The following is a 26,233-nucleotide window of genomic DNA, read 5'->3' as shown; positions in this document are numbered from 1 at the left end:
CTTTCTTGCTGGCAAATTCCCTCTTGGTGCTGAGCAGTGCTGGCTAGGGGGATGGGATGATGCGGGCAAAATGAAGCTACCTTCCTTCTTTCCTTGTGTAGTTATTCTCAAGTTTTTTGTTCTGCTGGGTTGCTGTAGTTTCTTAAGTGGACTCCAGAGCTCTCCCAGACCTGTTTTTGTTTGTAGATAGCTGTCTAACTGTTCATCTTTGTGGGGGCACAGAGGCTGGGGCCTCCTATGTTGCCATTTGTTTTCAGTGAATGGATAAATAAAACGTGGTATATCTGTATAGTAGGGTATTATTTGGCAGGGAAAAAGAAGGGAAATGATGTACTAATACATGCTGCAACATGGATAAACCTTGAAAACATTATGTTATGTGAAACAAGCCCATCACAAAAGACCACGTATTGTAGATTCCATTTACATGAAATGTCCACAAGGGGCACTATAGAGACAAAAATAAGTAAGTAAGGCTGAAAAGGAGGGCGGGTGCTGAGGGGATATGGGGAGTGACTGTTAATGGGTGTGGGGATTTCTTTCTGGGAGTGTTGAAAATGTTCTAAAATTTATTGTGGTGGGAATTCCCTGGTGGTCCAGTAGTTAAGACTCCGTGCTTCCACTGCAGGAGGCACGGGTTCGATCCCTGGTCGGGGAACTAAGATCCCGCATGACCTGTGGTGCAGCCAAAGGAAAAAAAAAAAAGAAAAGAAAGCTAAAATTTACTGTGATCATGGTTGCACAACTCTGTGAATATATTAAAAATCACTGAATTGCACACTTTAGGCGAATTGTATAGTTATGTGAACTATATCTCAATAAAGCTGTTACTCAGAAAAAGGATATTGGAAGATAAAATGCCTTCATTCATTGACTCAGAGTTTATTGGGAGCCTATAATTTGCCAGGCACTTGCTAGACACTAGGGAAGAAAGATCCAGCAAGACTCAGTCTCCCTATCCTTAGGAAGCTTACAGTCTGGTGGCAAGAAAATTAAATGGACATTTTTTTATCTGGCCGCAGGTTGCGGGATCTTAGTTCCCCAACCAGGGATCAAACCTGTGCCCCCTGCAGTGGAAGCTCGGAGCCTTAACCACTGGACTGCCCGGGAAGTCCCTAAATGGGCGTTTATAACACAAGGATTCTGCTGGAGAAGGAAGGTAGCTTCATTTTTTCCACTCTGTCCCATCCCCCGCCAGCCAGCACTACTCAACACAAAGAGGGAACTTGCCAGCAAGAAAGAATTCCCCTTGTAATGATACAAATGAACTGATTTACAAAACAGAAATAGAGTCACAGATGTAGAAAACAAACTTATGGTTACCAAGGGGAAAGGGGGGGGGAGGGATAGATTGGGAGATTGGGATTGACATATACACACTATTATATATAAAATAGATAGCTAATAAGGACCTACTGTATAGCACAGGGAACTCTACTCAATACTCTTTAATGGCCTATAGGGGAAAACAATCTAAAAAAGAGTGGATATATGAATATGTATAACTGATTCACTTTGCTGTACAGCAGAAACTAACACAACATTGTAAATCAACTATACTCCAATAAAAGTTAATTAAAAAGAAAAAAAAAAAAAAAGAAAGAGTTCCCCTTGCTAGAAAGAAGGAGTGGGGTGAGCTCCAGCTTCCCCAGCCTTTCAGGGTACCGCTGGAGGGGCTTCAGAGGTAGGATACATTTGAGATTGATGCCTGTAGCACCCCTAAAATCACTTCCACATGAATAGCAACCTATGGGGCTTATATACACAATAAGGAAGAATTAAATAGCCTTTTCCTGTTTATAAAGCACTTTCATATATACTGTCCCTGTATGACCTGCCTACAAAGTAGATAACACTTTCCTAATTTTACATAGAGGTTAAGGGGTTTACTCCTGATCACACAGCTAGTAAGTGATAAAACCAGGATTCAAGTTTTCTAAAACTCATTATGCCTCTGTCTACTCCAGACTAGCTCCTCCTCCTCTGTCTTTATTTTACCGGGCACCCCACCCACCTGGTCTCCCAAGCCAGAAATCTGGTTAGCCTCACCACCATATCCAGCCCACCACCACGTCTGCAGAGCCTCTCTCCTTAATTTCTCTTTTGTCTCCTTGCATAGTTCAGGGCCTCCTCGCTTCTCTCATTCCTTGGAAAACAGAAGCCTCTGGCCTCACCTCCTTCAATGCATCCTTCATGTGGCTGGCACGGAGAATTTTTTAGAATATTAGTCAGGTCTCTGAACCTATCACTGCCCTGCTAAAAACCTTCAATAATTTCCCCATGGCTTCAAGATAAAGTTTAAAATTTAGCATATGAGAACATTCTTGCTCTGACCCCAGCCTCTCTCTATCCCTTTTTTTTTTGGCTACACCCGCATGGCATTCGGGATCTTAGTACCCAGACCAAGGATTAAACCTGCACCCCTGCAGTGGAAGCACTGATTCTTAACCACTGACTGCCAGGGTAGCTCCTATCCCTTTTTATACAGGCAAAGTTCATGCCAGTCAGGATGAAATTCCCTGAGAAGTCCTGTTTTCTCTGTCTGGAATATTCAGCTTTTCTCTCTCCATCTAGTTAACTGAACTTCATCCTTCAAGAGTTAACTTATGGTTGGAAACTCATGTCCACACAAAACCCTGCACACAGGTGTTTATAGCAGCTTTTTTCATAACTGCCAAAACTTGGAAGCCACCAAAGTATCCTTCGGTGGATGTATAAACAAACTCTGGACCAGACAATGGAAAATGAAAAGACATGGAGGAACCTCAAATGCATATTACAAAGTGAAAGAAGCCCATCTGTAAAGGCTGCATACTGTATGATTCCAAGTACGTGACATTCTGGAAAAGACAAAACTATGGAGATAGTAAAAAGACCCATGTTTGCCAGGGTTTGGGGTAAGGGAGAGGGATGAAAAGGCTGAACACAGAGGATTTGGAGGGCAGTGAAAATACTCTGTATGATACTATAATGGTGGATACATATCATTATGCATTTGTCCAAGCCCACGGAATGTACAACACTAAGAATGAGTGTAAGGTCAACTGTGGACTTCGGGTGATTTTAATGGGTCAATATAGGTTCATCAGTTGTAACAAATATACCTCTCTTATGTGGGATGTTGATAATGGGGAGGCTGTGAATGAGTGGGGGCAGGTGCATATGGGAAATCTCTGTACCTTCTCAATTTTGCGATGAACCTAAAGGTGCTCTAAAAAAATAAAGTCTTAAAAAAAATTTGAACTTATGCACCTCCTCCCAGAAGTGCAGATTAGATGTCCCCTGTGTGAGCTTCCTTAGTTAGCATCTTCTATTATAACATGTAGTCTTTACACAATCATTGATTCACCTGTGTGTCTTTCCCACTGAACAATAAGCATCTTGAAGATAGATTTATAACCAAGCAGGACCCTATGGGGCCTTCCCAGGACAGACCCTCCCGCATATCCTCTGCTGTAGCTCTTCTCTGGAGTATCCAGAGATAGTATTGATACCGACCAGGGTTCTTGGCCTTCCCAAGAAGGCCAATTTCAATAGAAATTGACTAGAGGCCAGACAAGAAATTCAGGCAAGGCTTTACTGGGGCCCCGCTGCTGCAGCAGGAGGGAGCGAGCACAAGCTTTTTCCTTATGTGGGGTCGGAGGGGTGGCTTAGGTGTTTTGCCCACCCCTTAGGTGGTGTTGAGTGCAGGGGGCATGCTCAGTACCCTGCTTTTCTCCCAACACCCTGCTTTTGGCTCCCGGCTCTTCAGAACTGGCTTTTGAGTTTTTTGGTCTTTTGTATCTTTTTGTCCATAATTTGCCCCAAGGCATGCACGCAGTTATTTTTAGTCCCATATAGTTTCTTTGTATTTTGCTGCTTGAGGAGAGGTTTGTCCAGGTGCAAGCACTGCAGCAAAGGTTCCCTGGTCCCAGCTGGTCTCAGTATCTCACGCATATTTCATGAGTTTTTCAGAGGCTAAAAACCACCACCACATGGAAGAAATTAACTATTTGATGATAATGAGCAAGTAGCTCCCAGACCTTCTGGCACCTAAGGATTGATAATGTTAACTGCCGTGTTACCTCACCATCAACCAGTCAGAGAATTATGCATGAGCTGATCACACACGCTGGGACGCTCCATCACCTGGCCTTTAAAAAGACTTTGCTGAAATGTTTCGGGGAGTTCCGGAGTTTTTTGGGCACTAGCCACCCGTTCTCCTAGCATGGCCCTGCAATAAACCTTTCTCTGCTCCAAACTCCAAACTCTTGACATTTTAGTTTGTTTGGCTTCACTGTGCGTAGGGCACATGAACTTGTGTTCAATAACAGATTCGTGTCTTATCGGTCTTTAATTTCCCATGCAGATGCTTAATGCATATTTTCTGAATAAAATACTTCAAAAAATCTGCCTCTGCATAAATGGTACTTCTAAGTATTAGGAGAAGAGGATTTAGAATCTCTTCGGCAACAAGGTGACAATGGATATAATTTCTAATTTAAACTCCTAGTTCATATCAAGAGAAAATTTTTCTTTAATCATTATTTTCATCAATGTCCTCTGTTCACTGTCATAACTGAAAATATATTACTTCAACCATAACCAGGTTCATCGTATCAAAACCTTGCATCTGGCTCTCTTCCTGTTTCCCATCATGGTTCAGGATCAAGGTGAAAAGGAGAACCCCATGCGGGAACTTCGCATCTGCAAGCTCTGCCTCAACATCTGTGTAGGGGAGAGTGGAGACAGACTGACCGGGGCAGCCAAGGTGCTGGAGCAGCTCACAGGCCAGACCCCTGTGTTCTCCAAAGCTAGATACACTGTCAGATCCTTTGGCATCAGGAGAAATGAAAAGATCGCCATCCACTGCACAGTCTGTGAGGCCAACGCAGAAGAAATCCTGGAGGAAGGTCTAAAGGTGCGAGAGTGCGAATTAAGAAAAAATAACTTCTCAGGTACTGGAAACTTTGGTTTTGGAATCCGAGAACACATCAATCTGGGGATCAAATATGACCCAAGCATTGGCATCTACGGCCTAAACTTCTACGTGGCGCTGGGTAGGCCAGGTTTCAGCATCACAGACAAGAAGCGCAGGACAGGCTGCGCTGGGGCCAAACACCTAATCAGCAAAGGGGAGGCCATGTGCTGGTTTCAGCAGAAGTATGATGGGATCATCCTTCCTGGCAAATAAATTCCCCTTTCAATCCAAAAGGCCAATAAAAAGTTTTCAGTGAAATGTAAAAAAACAAACAGACAAACAAAAAACAACCCAAAAAACCAAAACCTTGAATCTGAAGTTCCTAAGTGGGGAAAGGTCTACTTAGCTCCTAGCATGGACCACCTATGAAAGGAGATTCAAAGATTGTGACCTCTCTATACCCTGGACCTTCGTGTATATCATCTATAGATAAAATGTACTCAGCACCTCAGTCTCTGGTTGCATCAGGAAAATTACTCCGATGGGAATTCACACTGGAGTTTACTTTGGTCACTCTTCAAAACAAATATTCGCAACATTATTGTAATTCAAGAGCAGGTCATCCTCTGGATACAACTAGTAGAGTTAGTTTCACACAATGGACCATTGTTCACAGGCATCTCTGGCAACATATGCCTCCAGTAGCTACTGGCTAAAACTAGAGCTGTTGGTTCTCAGGCCTAGAATAATAATCTACAGCTGCATGGTGCCTTAGTTTTGAAAGCTCTTTCACACCAACCAAGGTAGAGATACCGTGAAAGGTTAGAACACTTGGCAAGCTGTGTCAGTGGTTTAGTAACGTTGCACTTGTTCACCTGTATATGAGGCTGGGGGAGCAAGCACTAATTTAGAAACACACTTGTAAAACCTACGCCTAGCCCTTCTTTTCCATTCATGCAATCAACAAATATATTTTTGTTAAATATTTACTATATACCTATTACATACCAGGTACTATGCTAAATATCAGGGATAACATTTTAATAATAGACACCATTGTTTTCATCATTATTACCCATACCTATTAACAATAAATCATGCGGAATCCCAATGCCTTCTCGGAGTCTTGGCTTGCACATTTAACTCAAGAATTGCCAACCTAATTAAGGACCCGCCATGCCTTGAACGATTGAAATAGGATTCTCTTAACTATGCCCCTGATAGAAGGCACTGTAAACTCTTTTTTTTTTTTTTATTTTATTAATTTATTTTTGGCTGTGTTGGGTCTTTGTTGCTGCACACGGGCTTTCTCTAGTTGCGGCGAGCGGGGCTACTCTTTGTTGCCGTGCGTGGGCTGCTCATTGCCGTGGCTTCTCTTGTTGAGGAGCACGGGCTCTAGGCGCGCGGGCTTCAGTAGTTGTGGCTTGCGGGCTCTAGAGCTCAGGCTCAGTATTTGTGGCACACAGGCTTAGTTGCTCCGAGGCATGTGGGATCTTCCCGGACCAGGGCTCAAACCCGTAGCCCCTGTATTGGCAGGCAGATTCTTAACCACTGCGCCACCAGGGAAGCCCAGGCACTGTAAACTCTTGAACGTGAAGAAACTGTGATCAGCGGTTGCCTCTGGGGAGGAGAACTAGATTGGGACACAGGGGTGAGAGGCAGGGTTTTCATTGTACAGGCATATCTGGGAGATACCACAGTTCAGTTCCAGATAAAGCAAATATTGCAATAAAGTCACACAAATTTTTTGGTTTTCCAGTGCATATAAAAGTTATGTTTACACTGTTCTGTAGTCTATTAAGTGTGCAATAGCGTTATGTCTAAAAAACAAAGTACATACCTTAATGTTAAAATATTGCTAAAAAATGCTAGCTATCATTCTAACCTTTAGCAAGTCATAGTAGTAACATCAAAGATTATTGATCACAAATCACCATCATAGTAAATATAATAATAATGAAAAAACGAGCAAATGCTGTTGGAGACATGGCACCGAGGTAGGAGATAGATGGGCTCCAGGCTAGACATTTCCAACTGGCCTCCTGTTCACACTTCCTGGGGTGAGAAGGAGATGGGCTCCAGGCCGGACATTCATTACCAACCCCCTGTTTACATTTCCTGAAGCAAGAGACAAACGGGCTCCAGGACTACACATTTATGTCCGGACTCTTGTCTATATTTCGAGATCTGCACCTCGATGTAAAAACCAGCAACAGAAATAGAGTAAATAACCAGACATTGGACATTTTTATGGCAGGGACAGAGTGGGACTAAACCCTGTTAAAAGATCAAGAGGTCATAAATTCCCATCCTTGGGGCAAGGGAAACATTGCACATGCACGGAAAGGCTCCTTGGGGGTCAAAAAGGAGGGGGCGCCACCCCATAATATGTGATGCTAAGGCGGTCCCATAGGCCTCTGGGCTGTAATCTAGCTTGGAAAAAGTTGCGCATGCGTGTTGGGGAGGGTCTTAGGGCAGGGCAGGTGGAAAAAGAAACCAGATAATTGGCCAAAGGTAAACAAAGACCTGGAAGAACTGCCCTATATAAATGACCTAACCGCCTCTTAATCGTGCTCCTCCTCACGGAGGAGGGCGCCCACACCCTTTCTCTCCGGGTATGCATCTCTACCTTGCTTCTACCTCAACTAAACAAATGTTTCTCTGTCTGCTCTCCCACTTGTTGTGCTATGTCTCCAATAGTAAACTTTGTACCTGTTTTTACAGTTTTTGCCTCCATGAGAAATGCATTTTTCACTGGGGGCAAGAGCCAGGGGGTGTGGTGTCTAGGATTCCTAGTTTTCATCCAGGCTACCCAGGTTCAATTCCTGGGCAGGGAATTAAGATCTCGCTTCACGCCACCACTCACTGCTGCCTCTCCAAAATCAGTACCAATAGACTTGTTCCAGGCAGGATTGCCACAAACCTTAAATTTGTTGAAAAAAAAAAAAATAGCAGTCTCTGCTAAGTGCAAACGGAGGTATGCCTGTACAGTGTACATTTGAGTACTGTTTGACTTTCATCGTGGTATTTGCCTGTTCTCTGGTCTCCAGGAAGCGAGAAGGCGCAGCTGCAGACCCTCAGGCACCCACGAGGGTGGCGCCCCCGCCCTGGAGGCGCGCACAGCAGCTATGCAGGGCGGGGGTGGGTGAGTGGGGAGCCGGGGGACCCGGGGAGGGGCTCCCGGCTCTCCCCGGTGCCCAGGGGGCCTGCTCCAGGTTGCTGGGAAGCAGCTCCGGGTTGCAGGGCGGGAACGTGCCCTTCCACCTCCGGCAAACTTTCGGCCGCCGCAACGGAAGCAGGAACTCGTGAATTACAAACCCAGGGCTGGGCGAGAGCTGCGGAGTCTCCCGGGCGTCCTCCACGAACCCCTCGCGGATCCGCCGCTGCTTCCCCGAGCGCGCGGGGCTGCCCTGCACCGGGAGGGCAGCAGGGCCCGGTCCTCCCGTCTCCAGGTAAAGGCTCTCCATCCTCCCCTCCAGCCCCCGCGGGCAGTATCGCCACCTGCGGGGGCAGCGGCGCCCCCCGCCCTTTCCCGGGGCAAGCCTCCTCCGCCCCTCCGGGAGCTCGGAGAGCTGGCTGAGCCGGATGCTGGTGGCCCCCGTATCCTGGAGACGGTCTTTAGGCAAGCCAGCAGCAGGGTCAGAAGAATGGTTTAGTGAGCCACGTACCTTTCCTCAAAGAAAAGGCAGATTTCCCATTTTTTCTTGTATGATTCGTATCCTGTATTTATCGAACCCGCTAATTGTCTAATACTCTGTAGAGTGTGTGTTTATACACAGTTATAAACACCTTGATAAATTAAGTTAGATTATGCTGTGAGAAAAATGATTTCCAACATTTGACTGATTGCAGGTACGATCCCGTAACTCCAGTCAGCAGGCATTTAAAGCTCAGGTGCATCTTCTCTTACCCACCTGTGTCCTTTTCCCACTCTATTTCAACAGGATTCAACTTCACTTTGAACCTTTTTTTTTAAATTGTAAGCTTGTTTTGATCTTTTTATTGTGGTAAAATAGACATACTGTAACAAAATGTATTATTTTGATCATTTTAAGTGTACAATTTAGTGGCATTAAGTACGTTCACATTATTGGGTAACCATCACTACTGTCCATTTTCAGGACATTTTTGGCATCCCCGATAGGAAAACTCTGTACCCATTAAACAGTAACTCCCCATTCCCTCCTCCACCAACCTCTAGTAACTTCAATTCTACTTTTTATCTCTGTGAATTTGCCTCTTCTAGATACTTTATATAAGTGCAATCATACAATATTTGTCCTCTTGTATCCAGCTTATTTCACTTAGCATAATGATTTCAAGATTTGCAGCATGTATGAGAATTTCATTCCTTTTTGTAGCTGAATAATATTCCATTTTATGTATTTGCCACGTTTTAAAAATCTGTTCATCTTTGGACCTTTAAGGCCTAAATAATAATGTATTAGAAGAATTAATTTACCTAATAATTGTTTGGTACCATTAATGAGATAAGCGCTTTAGTATGCTTGTGATCCAGGAGCAATAAAGATGCCGGTACTGAAAGCACAGCTCTTCTCCTGCATCCCCTGGCACAGTTCAGGTTTCTTTGCAGCAGCTTGAGGAGAGATTCTTAGAATCCATTCAAAGTGAAGTGTTGGCCTGGTTTTTCTTTTTTTTTCCTGTTTTGTTTTCTCCAGTGACTTGCAAAGTGTGGCAGCATAAAAAGTAACTTGTGCCAGGATTCTTAACCTGGGGAGTCCATGGACAGTATTCAGAAAGTCTGTGAACTTGGGTGGAAAAGTTTATTTTGCTAACCTCTAAATGTAGTGTAGTATTTCCTTTAAGAGGCATGTAGGCAAAAGCCGCAGGAGTATTAGTGGTAGGGTAGCTCTGATTTGCCACCAGTAGAAATCACAAATATTTCCATGTCATGTGACTTACTGCATCTATCTCAAAATCATTACATTCAACACTACTTCAAAATTATGGCAATGATTAGACCTACCATCTGTTATTTATCACACAGTTGTTTTTATTTTAACTGAAAATGGAGCTAATGGGATCTAGCTTATAGGATTCTTGTAAGGATTAAATGACATAATATATGTAAAGTGCTTAGCATAGAGAACCATAAATGTTACTTTCATTTTACTGTTTTAGAAAGTTGGACATAAGAGTTAGCAAGGAAGGTATTAGACTTGTGCTGTATTACCATATACTGTTTTTTTAAAAAACTGGGTTTTTTTATTTATTTATTTTTTACTGACCAAAGTCTACCTATTTATATTAGGATGCACTCTTTATTTATTTATTTATTATTTATGGCTGTGTTGGGTCTTTGTTTCTGTGCAAGGGCTTTCTTTAGTTGCGGCAAGTGGGGGTCACTCTTCATCGCAGTGCGCGGGCCTCTCACTATCGCAGCCTCTCTTGTTGCGGAGCACAGGCTCCAGACGCGCAGGCTCAGTAGTTGTGGCTCACGGGCCCAGCTGCTCCGCGGCATGTGAGATCTTCCCAGACCAGGGCTCGAACTCGTGTGCCCTGCATTAGCAGGCAGATTCTCAACCACTGCGCCACCAGGGGAGCCCCAGGATGCACTCTTATGTTCTACAGCTCTATAGGTTTTGATAAATGTAATGACATACATCATTACAGCATCATATAGAATAGTTTCACTGTCCTAAAAATCCCCTGTGCTCCACCTATTCAGCCCTTCCCTTTCCTCCAGACAACCACTGATGTTTTACTGTCGATGTTGTTTTGCCTTTTCCAGAATGTCATAGAGTTGGAATCATACCTTTCACATTGGCTTCTTTTCACTTAGCGATATGCAATTAAGGTTACTCTTTTTGTGGCTTGATAGCTCGTTTCTTTTTACTGCTGAAAAATATTCTATTGTGTGGATATACCAGTTTGTTTATCCCTTCACCTATTGAGGGACATCTTAGTTGCTTCCAGTTTTTTGGCAATTATGAATAAAGTGCTATAAATATTTGTATGCAGGTTTTTGTCAGGATTTAGTATTGTCAGTTTTTTGGATTTTAGTCATTCTGATAGGTGTGTAGTGGCATCTCATTGTTGTTTTAATTTGCAGTTTCCTAATGACAATGATATTGAGCACCTTTTCATATGCTGCTTTGGTGAGGTGTCTGTTCAGGTCTTTTGCTCACTTTAAATTGGGTTGTTTGTTTTCTTTTTGGTAAGTTTTAAGAGTTCTTTGTGTATTTTAGCTACCAGTTATTTATCGAATATGTGTTTTGCAAATACCTTCTCCCAGTCTGTGGCTTAGTTTTTCATTCTCTTAACAGTGTCTTGCACAGAGCAGAAGTTTTTAATTTTAATGGAATCCAACCTATCAATTTTTTCTTTCATGGATTGTGCTTTTGGTGTTGTTATCTAGAAACTCACCTAATATAAGGTCACAGAGACTTTATTCTATGTTACATAGGAGTTTTATAGTTTTGCATTTTACATTTAGGTCTATGATCCATTATGAGTTAATTTTTGTGAAAGATGTAAGGTCAGTGTCTAGATTTTTTTTGCATGTGGATGTCCAATTGTCCAGCACCGTTTTTGAGAAGAATATCCGTTCTCCATTGAATTGCCATTGCTCCTTTGTCAAAGATCAGTTGGCTGTATTTGTGTGGGTCTATTTCTGGGCTCCTTATCCTGTTCCATTGATCTATTTGTCTGTTATTTTGCCAGTACTACATTGTCTTCATTAGCAGTGCTTTCTGGTAAGTATTGAAGTCAGGTAGTGTCAGTCTTCCAGCTTTGTTCTTCTTCAGTATTGTGTTGGCTATTCTGGGCCTTTTTGCATTTCCATGTAAACTTTAAAATTGGTTTGTTGAGGTCTATAAAATAACTTGCTGAGATTTTGATTGGAATTGCATTGAATCTGTAGATCAAGTTGGGAAGAACTGACATCTTAGCAATATTGAGTAGTCCTATTGAGGAACATGGAATATCTCTCCATTTATTTAGATCTTCTTTGATATCTTTCATCAGAGTCTTATAGGCACATTTTAAAAACTTTTCAGTAATTATATTTCAATATAACTATCTTCCTTTGTAATCCTATATATTTCATTTTATACATTTAACAATATGGCTTTTATACATTTTAAAACATGCCAGAAGAGAGCCTAAGCACCACCAGAGTACCAAAGGGTTCATAACCAAAAAAAAAAAAAAAAAAAAAAAAAATTAAAGAAGCGGTAATTCTGATCTAGGCTATCATTTAGTGAACAATTTGTATTCTGGAAATGAGGATATTTTCTGATATAGCCTTGCCAGTTTAACATTTTTTTTTCTGGAAGAACCAGCTCACCAATGGAGTTGGCATTATATGTATTATGACTTTTGTGTTTTTAGGGATGTCAAAAAGAACACTTGCCCCTACAGTTTCCTTCAACTGAGCCAGAATATTCCCCCTGTTGATGGGCTAATTCCTAGAAGGACAATATATGTAATTTTCTTAGCGCATTGCCTACCACTCAGTAGGTGATTTTAAAATGCTAATTGTTATTACTGAGAAAGAAAATATGTCCAAAGCGATGATCATTGCTTCATCAATGACCACAGATTTTGTGTCCTTTCCCCTCTTCTTAGGAGAGGCAAGAAGAGGAAGGATTCTAGAACTGAAAAGCAGACTACCTCTTCTTTCATAGATACTTGTCAGATTTTAAGCATTGATGGGAGAGCGCATGTGTGTGTGCTTACTAGCTTTTTGCCAAGTTTTTAATGAAATGTCTCAAATCTATTAAAAGTGAAACAAATAAAAAATACTTGTTTATTCCTGTCCTATGAATTGTGAGTTGTTTACATTGACTTGAAGGAAATGAAATGTATCTTCTCTAGGTTTGTTCAAAGAAACAAAACTCATTGATGATTTTCTATTTTTGTGCTAGAGAGAAATTCCATCATCTGTACAATCTTCTTGAAGCAAACTCAGGCCAGAGGGAGAGTTATCCGACCTTTGGAGACCAAGACTAAACTGAAATTTAAAATGTTCTTCCGGGAGGGATGGAGCTTGACTTACACTCGTGTAATAATTTGTTTCCTGACACTAAGGCTGTCCACCAGTCAGAACTGCCCCACCAAGAGTCTAGAAGATATGGTCATTGACATCCAGTCATCTCTTTCCAAGGGAATCAGAGGCAATGAGCCCATACACACATTAACTCAAGAAGACTGCATTAATTCTTGCTGCTCAACAAAAAACATATCAGGTAAGTAATAATGCCTTGGCAACTCTTTATTCCATGTGTTTTGTGATGTAAGTAGCTGGTTGATGAAGCTAAATGGTTTGTACTAGTGATTCTCAATGGGGTAGAAAAGTGGGTGGCAAAATCACTACGGAATGTTCCATGGTGTGCTCTCCCCTCCCCTAAGCTGAGCCAAAGTTACTGATGAGTGTATATATATTATCACTCAGATATGTGGGTAGAAAAAGGGTTGAAAACGACTGGTGTTATGTTCTAACAGGCATCTGAGATACTGAAAACAAAAGTCCTATTTAAATGCTTGGCTTCCATCATCATGGAATATTGGAATACAGTGTGATATTAGAAAGAACGTTTAAACAGAAAGGGAGTTGAGGCAAAAAATAAAATTCTAAAGTCATCCCATAGGAGAATCAGCATTTGAGTTTTAAGTAGAAGCACAAAATTTCCGTTTTATCTCCCTTCCCTGGAGCTGGTGGCACAGGTGAGTCAGGAAGCCACTGGCCACTAATTGCAGCTTCTAGGAATCTAAGAGGCATGGGAAGGGGTTTAGAATGACCCATTCCATGACACAGAAGGAAACTGAGGCCCACAGGTTTGAACCATGCCCTTGCATATTTCAGGCTCCAAACCTATGACCTGAAAACCGAAGTATATATCAAATAAAGAAACAAAAAAACCCACATAAGTTTATTGAGCACCTAATGCCTTGGTAGGTGCTGGAGATAAAACAGTGAATAAGATGGAAAAGACCTTGTCATCAAGGACCCTAGAAGAGCTAGTGAACATGGGACTCATGATCCTTACTTGATTTATCAGCTGACTAAATCATATGTTTTCTCTTAGATCTTTATTTCCATTTCATGCTATAATGATTGTGGTATAATAAGACAAATACACATGGACATGAAATTGAAGGACACAGACTTTTGCGTATTTATATTTATTTATAGTCTTTGTCCCTGATTCCTGGCACAGAGGTCCTAAAACCCTGGGAATTTTCTGAGCTTAGGAGCTTCTTCTGTTATTCATAAGGAGCCCCATTCAACCATACCTGAGCTAATGCTAACGAGGTGACTCTTGGTGGGACCCTCGATCGCGCCAGGATGGCTGCTAGTTGCCAGCAAGACCAAGCTTTGCTTAGAAGCTTGGAACTTTCAGTCTTCTCCACCCACCTCCAGGTAGGGGGAAAGGGGGTGGAGATTGAATTCAGTTGCCAATGGCCAATGACTTAATCAATTATGCCTACATAATAAAACTGCCATGAAAACCCCTAAATGATGGGTTCGGGGAGCTTCCAAGTTGGTGAACACATCCATGTGCCAGGAGACACCCCAGCTCCGCAGGGACAGAGGCTCTTGCACTTGGGACCCTTCCAGACCTCGCCCTATGTACCTCTTCATCTGGCTGTTCATTTGTATCCTTTGTAATAAACTCTAACGGTAAGTATTGCATTTTCCTGAGTTCTGCGAGTAGTTCTAGCAAGTTATTGAACCTGGGGTGGGGGGGTGATAGCCAAGTTTGCCGTATGTGTGAGTGACCTGAGGACCCGATACTGTGACTGGTGTCTGAGTGGGGACAGTCTTATGGGACTGAGCCCTAGACCAGTGGGGTCTGACACTCACTCCAGGCAGTTAGTATTAGAATCGAATTGAATTGTAAGACACCCCGTTGGTGTTAGAGAATCAGAGAACTGGAGAATTCGGGTAGAAATGACACCAGGTATTTGCTGTCAGGAGGAAGCAAATACTTCAATGGTCTTCTCAAATTGAGCTGTGTGCTTTTGGACACTCTTCATAGAGACGTAGTTTATGGGAGTCATAGAGATCTCATTTAAATTTCTAGTTTTTCTTTAAATGTTGATATCAACATACATGTGGAATAGAAACATCACCTGCAACTAGGACTGAATGCCATGTGGGCGTATCCTGGCAACACAGGAAACCTTGCATTTCTCTTCAGTTCCGTGATAGGTGTTTAGTAAGAAATGAGGGTTTGCGGCTTTATTCTACAAGCAAAAGTACTGTTACTGCTTTACTGTAAGCAGAGGTACCGTGGGTCTCAGTTAATGGATCTCAGACTTTTCCCTCTTTTACTGAGCATTGGTTTTTGACCGTTTAGGGTTCCAAAAAAGCACTTTGATAATTTGCCTATAGCCACAGACTCTAGAAAAATGCCCACAAATACAAAGGACACAAAATTTTGTGTACAACTTGGACCCTTTATGGACCCTCCCCTTTACCTAAGTGCCCACAAAAATGGTTTGTAGAATTATCACATCGTGGGGAAAGGAAAAGCCAAAGTAACCAGAGTACCTTTCTTGTTACCTGGCTAATGGAGACATGATAGGATAAAACCCCTGCAGAAACGAACTCAGTCTTATTTCCCACTGGGGGAGTCAAGGGTGATCCCTGACCACTGCCTGATTGGGAGACAAACAAAAATGATAAGGAAGAGCAGAAATTTGAAGAACCAAAAGAAGAATGGTACTGATAAAAGTAAACAATAGACTTGGCATTCCATATGCTATGCAGCTCCATTGTGGAAGGAGGCATGATATGTATAAGGCTGAATTTACTGACCCTCCCTGCCCACCACCCTCCCCTCGCCCCACACCAAGAAAACCAGACTGATGGCTTCGTAGGCATCTAAGATGCCTTCAGTATGCAAGAGGTACGTACAGGCATTAGGGTTAGATCCATTTCCTAAGGTCGGACTCAGTAGTGAGTTGTAGACTCAGTATTTCTATGTATGTTTTGATAAATATTTTAGCAAATGGAAGGCTTCTTTCTAAAGAATGAAATGTACTATTAAAAATGTTTCGCCAAAATTACCTTCATTCTGATTTTTAAACCCGAGGTCTTTAAAAGTTGCTTTCAGTGACTAAACTAAGGAAAAGGAAATGACTCAGCGGCCAGCAGGCAATGAACAAAGGTTTTTGTGTTGGCCGCTAGGATAAATGTTTTCCTGCTCGCCTTATTCTTTGGAAGATCCTATTTCAGAATAATGCTTATGAAACCTTTCATTGCAGGGGACAAAGCATGTAACTTGATGATCTTCGACACTCGAAAAACAACTAAACTACCCAACTGCTACCTGTTTTTCTGTCCCACTGAGGAAGCCTGTCCCCTGAAACCAGCAAAGGGACTTATGAGTTACAGGATCATTAGAGGTAATAAAAACATTGTTCTTTGTCTTTTGTGATTGGAATTATTTAAGGATATGATTCATGTAGAAAGGTTGCCTGCAAGAGTTTAAGAAGAACTGCCAAAAGGGATCACAAATATAGAGGCACATCAGAAAAAATCTCATGATTTAAAATTCAGTTGATTCAACCAAACATCTTTCTTTTTTCCAGTGAAAGTATTTTATACCTATGAATGATAGTATTTTGTTTTGTTTTTGTTTTTACCTTCTTAAGATAAAAGGCACATAGATCTTTCATGTAAACATTTTGAAACATGTCTTAATAGAACTGTGTCAGTAACATTGGAATAAGTATACAGGTCTCCAGGGGTGACTATTTTGAAAGGGTTAAGATGATGTAAATACAGTATATAAAATTACAGTACATTTGTCATTAGGTTCCAATTATTTTGTAATCACATTCTCTGAAATCAAACTCACTGGATTTTATTATCCAGACCTGCAAGGAAGCTCATTTAAGAAGTTTTTGAGAAACAGCTACATGCCAAATTTTGTGCAGGCATTGGAAATAGAGTCTCCACATTTGGAAATTACATATTTGCTCAGAATACAGAAAATAAACAAGTAAAAATAATTATTTGGATATGCCTTGGTGAGATTTTGGCTTGTTAATTTTCAGGATGAAATGCTTTCAAGTATGAAGTTTACTTTTATTTCAGTTTTATAAAGTTTTTGTCCTTACACCCTTAGGTATTAATAATATTCCCTTTGTTCATTTATTCGATAAGAAACAAATTTTATTTAGCATCTTCTATGTGCCAAGCACTTTTTACACCTTAAGGATAGAAAGATATGACACTAAACATTAAAAATCAAGGTTCTCATTTCTGGAACTAATATTTTAGGAGAGAGAGACAATAACCTTAATAAATAAATAATCAAGAAAAATAGTCACCACGGCCATAGAGAACAACAGACTTGCAGTTGCCCAGTGGTAGGGGGTTGAGGAGGAATGGAGTGGGAGGCTGGGGTTAGCAGATGTAGGCTTTTATATATAGAATGGATAAACAACAGGTCCTACTGTATAGCACAGGGAACTATATTCAGTATCCTGTGAAAGGGCTTCCCTGGTGGCACAGTGGTTGAGAATCTGCCTGCCAATGCAGGGGACACGGATTCGAGCCCTGGTCCGGGAAGATCCCACATGCCGCGGAGCAACTAAGCCCGTGCGCCACAGCTGCTGAGCCTGCGCTCTAGAGCCCGTGTGCCACAACTACTGAAGACCGCGCACCTAGAGCCCGTGCTCCGCAACAAGAGAAGCCACCGCAATGAGAAGCCCGTGCACCACAATGAAGAGTAGCCCCCGCTCACCGCAACTAGAGAAAGCCGGCATGCAGCAACGAAGACCCACTGCAGCCGAAAGAAAAAAAAAAAAACCTATGAAAAACCGTAATGGAAAAGAATATAAAAAAAAGAATGTAGGACTTCCCTGGTGGCGCGCAGTGGTTAAGAATCCGCCTGCCAATGCAGGGGACACAGGTTCGAGCCCTGGTCGGGCAGGATCCCACATGCCGCGGAGCAACTGAGCCCGTGCGCCACAACTGCTGAGCCTGCTCTCTAGATCCCGTGAGCCACAACTACTGAGCCTCCGTGCCACAGCTACTGAAGCCTGTGTGCCTAGAGCCCATGCTCCGCAACAAGAGAAGCCACTGCAATGAGAAGCCCGTGCACCACAATGAAGAGTAGCCCCCGCTCATCGCAGCTAGAGAAAGTCCGCGGGCAGCAACGAAGACCCAGCACAGCCAAACATAAATAAATAAATAAAATAAATTTATTTTTAAAAAAAGAGGTGGTTACCCTTAAAATATATATATATATAGATAGATAGATAGATAGATAAACTGAATCACTTTGCTGTACAGCAGAAATTAGCACAGCATTGTAAATCTACTATACTTCAATAAAAAAATTTAAATTAAAAAAATAACTGATCATAATAAAATGAAACATGGCCTTTATATAAGAATATATTTTCAAAGCAGAGAAAATTAAAACATAAAATTCCCATTTAAAAAAATAGTCATAAGAGCTATGCAGAAATTGAGCTAAGACAACATAGTAGATAATCACAGAGGGACTTCCCTGGGGGTCCAGTGGTTAAGACTCTTCGCTTCCATTGCAGGGGACGCAGGTTCGATCCCTGGTCCGGGAACTAAGATCCCGCATGCCACACAGCACAGCAAAAAAGAAAAAATAGATAATCACTGAGTGGACCGTCTGGATTAGGTGATCAGGGGAAGCGTCTGTGAAGATGTAACCCCTAAGCTGAGATCTGAACACGGAGGAGCCAGATGTGGGAAGATTGTAGGAAGACCTTCCAGGCAGAGGAAACAGCCTGTTCTAATATCCTAAGGCAGAATGGTTTGGGAGTGTTTATTCAAACACTCCAATCTCAGCAGCTGACTCATAGTGAACCATGTAAAGAGTGACGTGCAAGAAGGAAGGAAAGTGGGGCGATCCCATCAAGCTCTGTAGTGGGTAAGGAGTTTTTATTTTCGGTGCATGATGGGAAGCCGTTGGAAGGTTTTCAGCAGGCACGTATAACGTGCTGTTTTAAAGGTGATTTCTCAAAGCTCACTGTGACTGCTCTATTGCGAATGGACAGTGACGCAGCAGCAAGAGGGCATGTGGGAAGACTGGGTAGGAGGCTGGGACGAGATCCGAGTGAAAGGCCGTGGCCTTGGGGACCAGGGAGACGGTGGAGGAGATGGAGGAAAGTAAACCCACGAGCCATTTCAGTGATAGCATTGACAGGGCTTGCTGGTGGTGTGGATGTGGGGAACGAGGAAAAGAGAAGAGTGAAACTGGGTCCGAGTCCTGGGCTTGAGCATCTGGATGGATGGCAGTGCCGTCTACTGAGCCGGGGAAGTGGTTTTGTGGTTGGGAGGGAGAGTGCAATCAGGGTTCTCTGGGGAACGATGCTGCCCGGGCCATCCGGACACTGACTCTGCTTTGTCCCCTGAGTGAGGCTGTGTCTGAGTTTCGTTCATGAAGCAGGAAATCCTGACGTGTCAAACATTCCCTTAAACAGGAGCGTAAAGCACAGATTGCTTGTGTAAATTCTTCCTACATAGTGGTAGAAGCCCAAGTCTAAAAAGATTGGCAGATAAGGTACAAAGTTTCACTTTTGCCTGATGAAAAATTCTGGAGATGGTTGATGGTGAGGGTTGCACAAACTCAATGCCACGGAACTATACTCTTAAAAACGGGTTAAAGTGGTACATTGTATGTAGTATATTTTACCACAGTTGTTAAAAAGAATAATTTTTTAAAAAGACTATGGCACAGAACAAATTAGGCCTCTCAGAGCACCCAGGAGCTTACCTTGGGTGGAAAGTATCTTGTCGTCTCCCTGCCCCTTCTGGGCTTCACACTGGCCAGGGCAGTTGCCTCTGACTGTTCGCCTCCTTTACGTCTATATATAATCTTCGCTAAAAACACCGGGACCTACAGTGTTGTGCGGATATGGCTTCTTGCTTGTCCTCTTTTTTTTTCATCACCTGGAACATGGCAGAGCCTGTTGGACACCCGGGGATGGTATTCAGCAGGAAATGGACATCGCAGTCTGAGTTTCCAGTGAGGTCAGGGCTCAAGACACTAATTGGAATGTTTATTTTTCTCCTTCAAGAGCTCCCATCAGGTAGAAGTTGGACCATCACATCTGCCTCTCTGATCCCTTCTCACTGCCTCTTCTTCATTGTGTCCTTTCTTCCACTGTCAGTGTGTATTCCCTATGTCTATCAGCTATTTCACAATTAAAGCAGAATATTAAAGAAATTATAGGTAATTGAATCCAGTCATTCGACTTCCATAAAATCTATACCAAATAAAAAGCTGTTGTTGTGAAACTGTTTATTGTGTAATTAGTTTAAAAAGTGAAAACAGCACTTTTTGAATTAGTTTAAAGGAAATTAGTTTAAAAGTTTCTACAGCTTAAATGTCCAAATGCTAGGGAATGGTTGGGTGTAAAGTATAATGGATCCACCTGAGGGAATACAATGCAGATGTTAAAAAATAAGTTTGAGATGTAGAAATAAAATGTCACCTAAATTTCAGGTGAAAAACACCCAGTTTTTAAATTACATGAAAAAAATTTTAATTTTAAGGTATGCATAAATGTTAATAGTTGCTGGGACATGATAGAAATTATCGTTGAATTTGTTTTATAACTTTCATAGTACCTCTGTCATGTTATTGATTTTATAATGCATGTATAAAAGAGGGAGTATGTGGTAAAGATTCCATTTTCTCCAGTGGAACTGGGAGAAAAGGGAACTTGGCTTGTGCCTAAACCTCCTAAGGGCAAGTGTGAAGGTAGTGAAGAAGTGGAATTAGAATCGAACAGTTCCTGTGTCAGCCACCAGGGGGCACCATCAGCCCAGAGCCGGTGGCTATCTAGGGGCAAAGTGGCACCAACCCCGGACTTGGTGTGCAGCGGGCTGTCTGTATCTACAGATGTTTACAAATTGTGTTTGTAATTCTATTTATGAATCTGCCCGTGTTGATGGATTGAGATTGCCCCATAAAAATAAATATCTGCCTCCTGGTCAGAGTGAAATTCAGTAGATATGTTTGGTGGTTTGTTTCCTGATGAACTCTGTTTCCTGTAATTGACTAATATTTACAGACTGAAAGTTTGAAAGATAATAGTGTGCTCTGTTCATTCTGTAAAATCATTGCAGCTTGGCATTATTTAATCTTTGTTTGTTTGTTTTTGGAGCTTGGTGGTCTGTCATTCCTCCAAGGACTAGAATAGGGGAATTCAGAAATAGAATAAATTGAAAGTCTATTTGCTCAGCTGGTTTCCAAGTTAATAGTCAGTCCCTAAATTTTTTATCTAGTGAAGTCACTTGGAAATGAAACTCAAAAGAGCGGTTGAGGACACATTTCCCAACTCCTTCTGTAGCTCATGGCTACGTGACTGAGAGAAAACACCATACCCCAAAGGCAAACATCAGTGGGTGAGGTGAATAGAGCAGGTGTGGAGGATCCCTGTGTGGTTCTAGGATCCTTGCCAATAGATGAATCTTATCAAGAAATGGGAATAGCCCTAGCTTTGCTTTATTTATGACCTTGTATTCTTGAGAAAGAAAACAGCTGTTTTGGTCATTCTTGTCAATGGCCTTATTTTAAGTTTTGAGTTCACACATATCACAGAGCATTTATTTAGCCTTCTTTTTTTTTTAACTTTTGGGTTTATTTATTTATTTATTTATTTATGGCTGTGTTGGGTCTTCGTTTCTGTGCGAGGGCTTTCTCTAGTTGCGGCAAGCGGGGGCCACTCTTCATCACTGTGCACGGGCCTCTCACTATCGCGGCCTCTCTTGTTGCGGAGCACAGGCTCCAGACGCGCAGGCTCAGTAATTGTGGCTCACGGGCCTAGTTGCTCCGCGGCATGTAGGATCTTCCCAGACCAGGGCTCGAACCCGTGTCCCCTGAATTGGCAGGCGGGTTCTCAACCACTGCACCACCAGGGAAGCCCTAGCCTTCTTTCTAAACTTTAAAATGAAATATGATGAGTCCTGCTCTTTTTAAAAATATCTGACACGACCTAAAAATACAGGTGCTCTTTATCTCTCGTGGTGACACTATGCCTATGAATGTGATATCACCTGCAGCAGAAACTCTTTTCTTCAGCATTGTTGGAGGAATTTCAGGCATCTAAATTCTATTTTAGAGTGTCCTAGAGCAGGTATCCACAAACTTTTTTTGTCAAGGGCCAAATAATAAGTATTTTAGGCTTTTCAGGCAAGTCTTTTAGGCTTAGTGGGCCATATGCAATCTGTCGGACCTCCTCACTTCTGTCCTTGTAGTAGAAGCAGCCATAGACAATATGTAAACAAATGGGCATGCTTGTATGCCAATAAAACTTTATTTATGGACACTGAACTGTGAATTTCATATAATTTTCACATGTTACAAAATATTATCCTTCTTGATTTTTTTCAATCATTTAAGAATGTAGAAACCATTCTTAGCTCGCAAGCCATATAAAGAGAAGTGGCCATAATTTGCTGACCCCTGTCCTAGATGGATTAATAAGTGACAGTTCTAAAGGACCTCTGAGTAGTGTGAAGCTTAGAGAGTAGTCAAAGATGTCACAAATCTGAAGTTGCCTCTGGATCTATTTGTTAGCAGAGAAGAGAGTGAGGTCTAGTTTAGAAACTGATATTGACGGGAGTTGAAATAGGAGATGGAAAAGAGAAGAGGGGAGAATCACCTTTGCTTCCTTCCTTGTGTTTCTGCCGTTCTAATTTAAGTGAAATGATTAGCCAAGTAGCAGAGTGATACAGAGCAATTCAAGGGGTCTTTCTCTGCCCCGGATTGCTTTAACCAGCCTTTTCAGTTCGAGCTGTGATAAACGGCATGTGTGACAAAGAGCAAAACTCTAAACTTTCTCACACAGGAGGAGGATCTGAGGCTGGTTCCTCCTCAGCAGGAGCTGGGACTGTGTGATTTTCTGCTCTTTATGCTAGCCACGTGGCCATCATGATTTCAAATACTGGTCCATGGTCCTCAGAACCTAAGATATTGGCTCTAAAATTTTAATCTGCAAGGATCAAAAGAAAATCTCTCAGATCGCCTTCCTCCCCTGAGTACGGTGCTGAAAACTGGTTGTTTTTTTTGTTTTTTTTTAAATATTTATTTATTGGGACTTCCCTGGTGGTCCAGTGGTTAAGAATCCACCTTCTAACGCAGGGGATGTGGGTTCGATCCTTGGTCAGGGAACTGAGATCCCACATGCTGCGGGGCAACTAAACCCGCGTGCTCTAGAGCTCACGTGCCACAACTACTGAGCCCGTGTGCCACAACTACTGAGCCCATGGGCTCTGGAGCCCATGCACCACAACTAGAAAGAAGCCTGTGTGCCACAACGAAAGATCCCACATGCCGCAAGGAAGATCCCGCGTGCCGTAACCAAGACCTGGTGCAACCAGATAAAAAATAAATATTAAAAATATGAAAATGCAGGCTCTCAGTTGCGGCATGCAGGATCTAGTTCCCTGACCAGGGGTCAAACCTGGGCCCCCTGCATTGGGAGCACGCAGTCTTAACTGCTGGACCACCAGGGAAGTCTCTGAAACCCATTTTTTTTCATTGAAAAACGTCATCAGCTTTGTACTGCTGCCTTGGCTTCAGGGACCCTCCAGCTTCCTCCTCCTCCTCCTCCTCCTCGTGGAAGGCAAGTCACTGGGATTTTGTCTCCTCTCCGCATTGTCCTGTGGGCTACCCCCCGGCCCCGTGATATCTCCCCTAGTGATGGCTTGCTTCCCAGTTGTCACTGCGGTCCCAGCTGGCACAGCCTGTGCCTCACACCAGCATTTTCTCTGCCTGTCCTCTTCCTGCCGCATCACTCCAGCCCAGCTGCCTTCCCTGGCCTTGGCCCCTGAAGGGTCTCCATCTTCCTAAACCTCTTGCCGGCCATGCTGAGCTCCTCTTATCATCTCTGCTGGTCCCCTCCCACCTCTTCCTTCATTTGCCCGATCCTCCTCTGCACACTTCTCTTCTCCTCTGGGCCAACACTCGAGAAATAAACCACAGCATCTGGGGAAGAGGCAAGGTCATCAGGATCTGATTTAGCAATTCATATTTTTCCATTTTGCCCCATGAAATGTCAAGAATCAACAGTTTGAGGTCTTACTGAACAAGCTGATAACGTTTGTCCTTGTTAACCTGCCTTCGCATGGAAATATGGAAGTCTTCTTTTTATTTTCTTTCTGTCTTCAGATTTTCCATCTTTGGCGGGAACTGATTTGCCAAGCCAGGAGGTGGCCCAAGAAGAGTCTCTGTTCCTCAGCAGGTCTTCACACACCATCACTCCCACGCCCCCTCCTCCCACAGGTGCTTCAGAGCCCACGGTCTTATGGAGACATTCATTCTCTCCGAAGTTTGGATCCTCAGATCACTTGGAGAAACTACTCAAGATTGATCTGGCGAGTCCACAGTGGACTGTTTATAAAGAAAAAGGCCACTCTCAGAAGTCACCATCTCCCTCAGAACAAACGGTAGCTCATCTGCTGCCTGAAGATGTGACAGTGTTCCCCAGTACAGTGGCAGCTGCTTCTCTGCCCACCATCCTGGCCACTCCAAAGCCTGCATCTCTCCCTGCCACCAGCACTGCAGGGATACCTTCTGTGACTTCTCAGCCTCAGGGGGCCACCTCTGCCCCACCTGTAGCCACGGTCACTAACACGACCACAACTGAGGTTCCGACTTCCATCTTTAGGGCATCAACAGACTCGAAAGGCCCACCAGACACGGTGCCCTTAAGAGACATTTCCAGCTTGATTTTGAACACAGAGGCTGCCGGGAACCCTGCTACGTTTCCTTTGTCAAATGTGAACTCTCCCACTACAAATACAGCAGCTTCCCAGGAAGACAGGAAGGCCAGCTCTGGTGGGCCCTCCCTGAGCAGTGCTCCAGAAAGTCAGCAGGGCCTCGCATTTGAACAGTGGCTCCTGGTCGGGAGCGTGCTCTTTGGGGTTCTGTTCCTCGCCATAGGCCTGGGTCTCTTGGGCAGAACGCTCTTAGAATCCCTCCGCAGGAAACGTTACTCGAGGCTTGATTATTTGATCAATGGCATCTATGCTGACATCTAAGGAGGACATTAGATGCCTCTTTTTTTTTTTTTTGGCTGTGGGATGTGGGATCTTAGTTCCCAGACCAGGACCAGGGATCGAACCCGTGCCTCCTGCAGTGGAAGTGGGGAGCCTTAACCACTGGGCTGACAAGGAGGTCCCTAGATGTCTCTTTATTCATGTAGTTACTAATAGCCCCTATGCAGCGAGGTTCTGCTGATTTGCTCATCTTCGCAGGATTTTTCAAGTATTTTGAAGACAGGCAAAGATGCCTCCTACCACTTTCTTTTTGCTTGTTCTTCGAAAAGAAGCGGGGGAAAGAAACAAACTGGGTGATTTGAAGGATCTGTCTCTAAAATATTAGCTGAAAACAAAGCTCTACCTAAAGCAATAAAGAATAATTGCCACATCAGTTGGAAAACGACTGGCTTTTTACAAGGAAAAAGGGTTAGGACTCCTAGGCTCCAATTCATTAATGTTTCTGGTTCCAGATAAAGTTGACTGTTTATGGTATTAATTCTAATGGATTTACTTTCCTTTTTATATGAATTCCAATAAAACTTATTCCAGATGTATTTCCTTCCAATTAAATATCTGAATAAATCTTTTGGTACTCAGTAATGTTCTCGTAAGTGACACGTCCAGCTGGATAACTTTAAATTTATTCCCACCAGCAAAATGATTAAATGATGAAAATATGTGTTCTAAGTTAAAATGACAAACCCCCCTTATCCCATCAATGAGCAAAAGAGGTTCCTTTGGGAGAATTCTAGCAGAATATTAGCCTGCATGGAGATGATGATAAGTTCTGATAAATGGCCAGATCTACTTTGGGTCTGTTCTAGTTAACTATTTTTTCAAAAAAAAAAAGAAAAAGTAAAATAGGCATTTTCCAAACTTAAGTAAATTTAAAATGTAACAATATTATTTATAAGTCCTTATCTAAACTTGACCAATAGTCAATTTTGGCTTTATTTGGAATAACATTGGAAATAATAGATAGCACTTAAAATTACAGGCATACCTCATTTTATTGTGCTTCACTTTATCATGCTTCACAGATATTGCATTTTTTACAAATTGAAGGTTTATGGCAACCCTGCCTCAAGCAGGTCTATTGGTGCCATTTTGCAACAGCATTTTCTCACTTCATGTCTCTGTGTCACATTTTGGTAATTCTTTCAATATTTCAAACTTTTTCATTATTATTATATTTGTTCCGGGGATCTGTAATCAATGATCTTTGACGTTGCTACTACGAATTGCTGAAGGCGCAGACGTTGGTTAGCATTTTTTAACAATATTTTAAAATTAAGGTATATACTTTTTTTAGACAATGCTAT

At 42.5% G+C, this 26,233-nt stretch overlaps 2 protein-coding genes across 2 annotated transcripts; both read left to right on the top strand.

The window, feature by feature from the left end:
* The first annotated feature begins 4,636 nt into the window (after positions 1 to 4,636).
* On the top strand, positions 4,637 to 5,227 carry LOC132372414 (large ribosomal subunit protein uL5-like). The gene has a single exon (XM_059934491.1). The coding sequence runs from the start codon at positions 4,637 to 4,639 to the stop codon at positions 5,171 to 5,173; it is 537 nt and encodes a 178-aa protein (XP_059790474.1). The 3' UTR covers positions 5,174 to 5,227.
* Positions 5,228 to 8,044: 2,817 nt separating this feature from the next.
* Positions 8,045 to 25,461, top strand: MANSC1 (MANSC domain containing 1). The gene is made up of 4 exons (XM_059934490.1): positions 8,045 to 8,352; positions 12,790 to 13,110; positions 16,136 to 16,276; positions 24,040 to 25,461. Exons 2-4 carry the CDS (start codon positions 12,888 to 12,890, stop codon positions 24,909 to 24,911), a joined length of 1,236 nt encoding a protein of 411 aa, XP_059790473.1. The 5' UTR covers positions 8,045 to 8,352; positions 12,790 to 12,887; the 3' UTR covers positions 24,912 to 25,461.
* The last annotated feature ends 772 nt before the right edge of the window (positions 25,462 to 26,233 follow it).

Source organism: Balaenoptera ricei, chromosome 10 (assembly GCF_028023285.1).
Source record: "Balaenoptera ricei isolate mBalRic1 chromosome 10, mBalRic1.hap2, whole genome shotgun sequence".
Classification (NCBI taxonomy): domain Eukaryota; kingdom Metazoa; phylum Chordata; class Mammalia; order Artiodactyla; family Balaenopteridae; genus Balaenoptera; species Balaenoptera ricei.
Note: the sequence above shows the minus strand (reverse complement) of the source record. Positions and strands in the feature narration are given on the sequence as shown.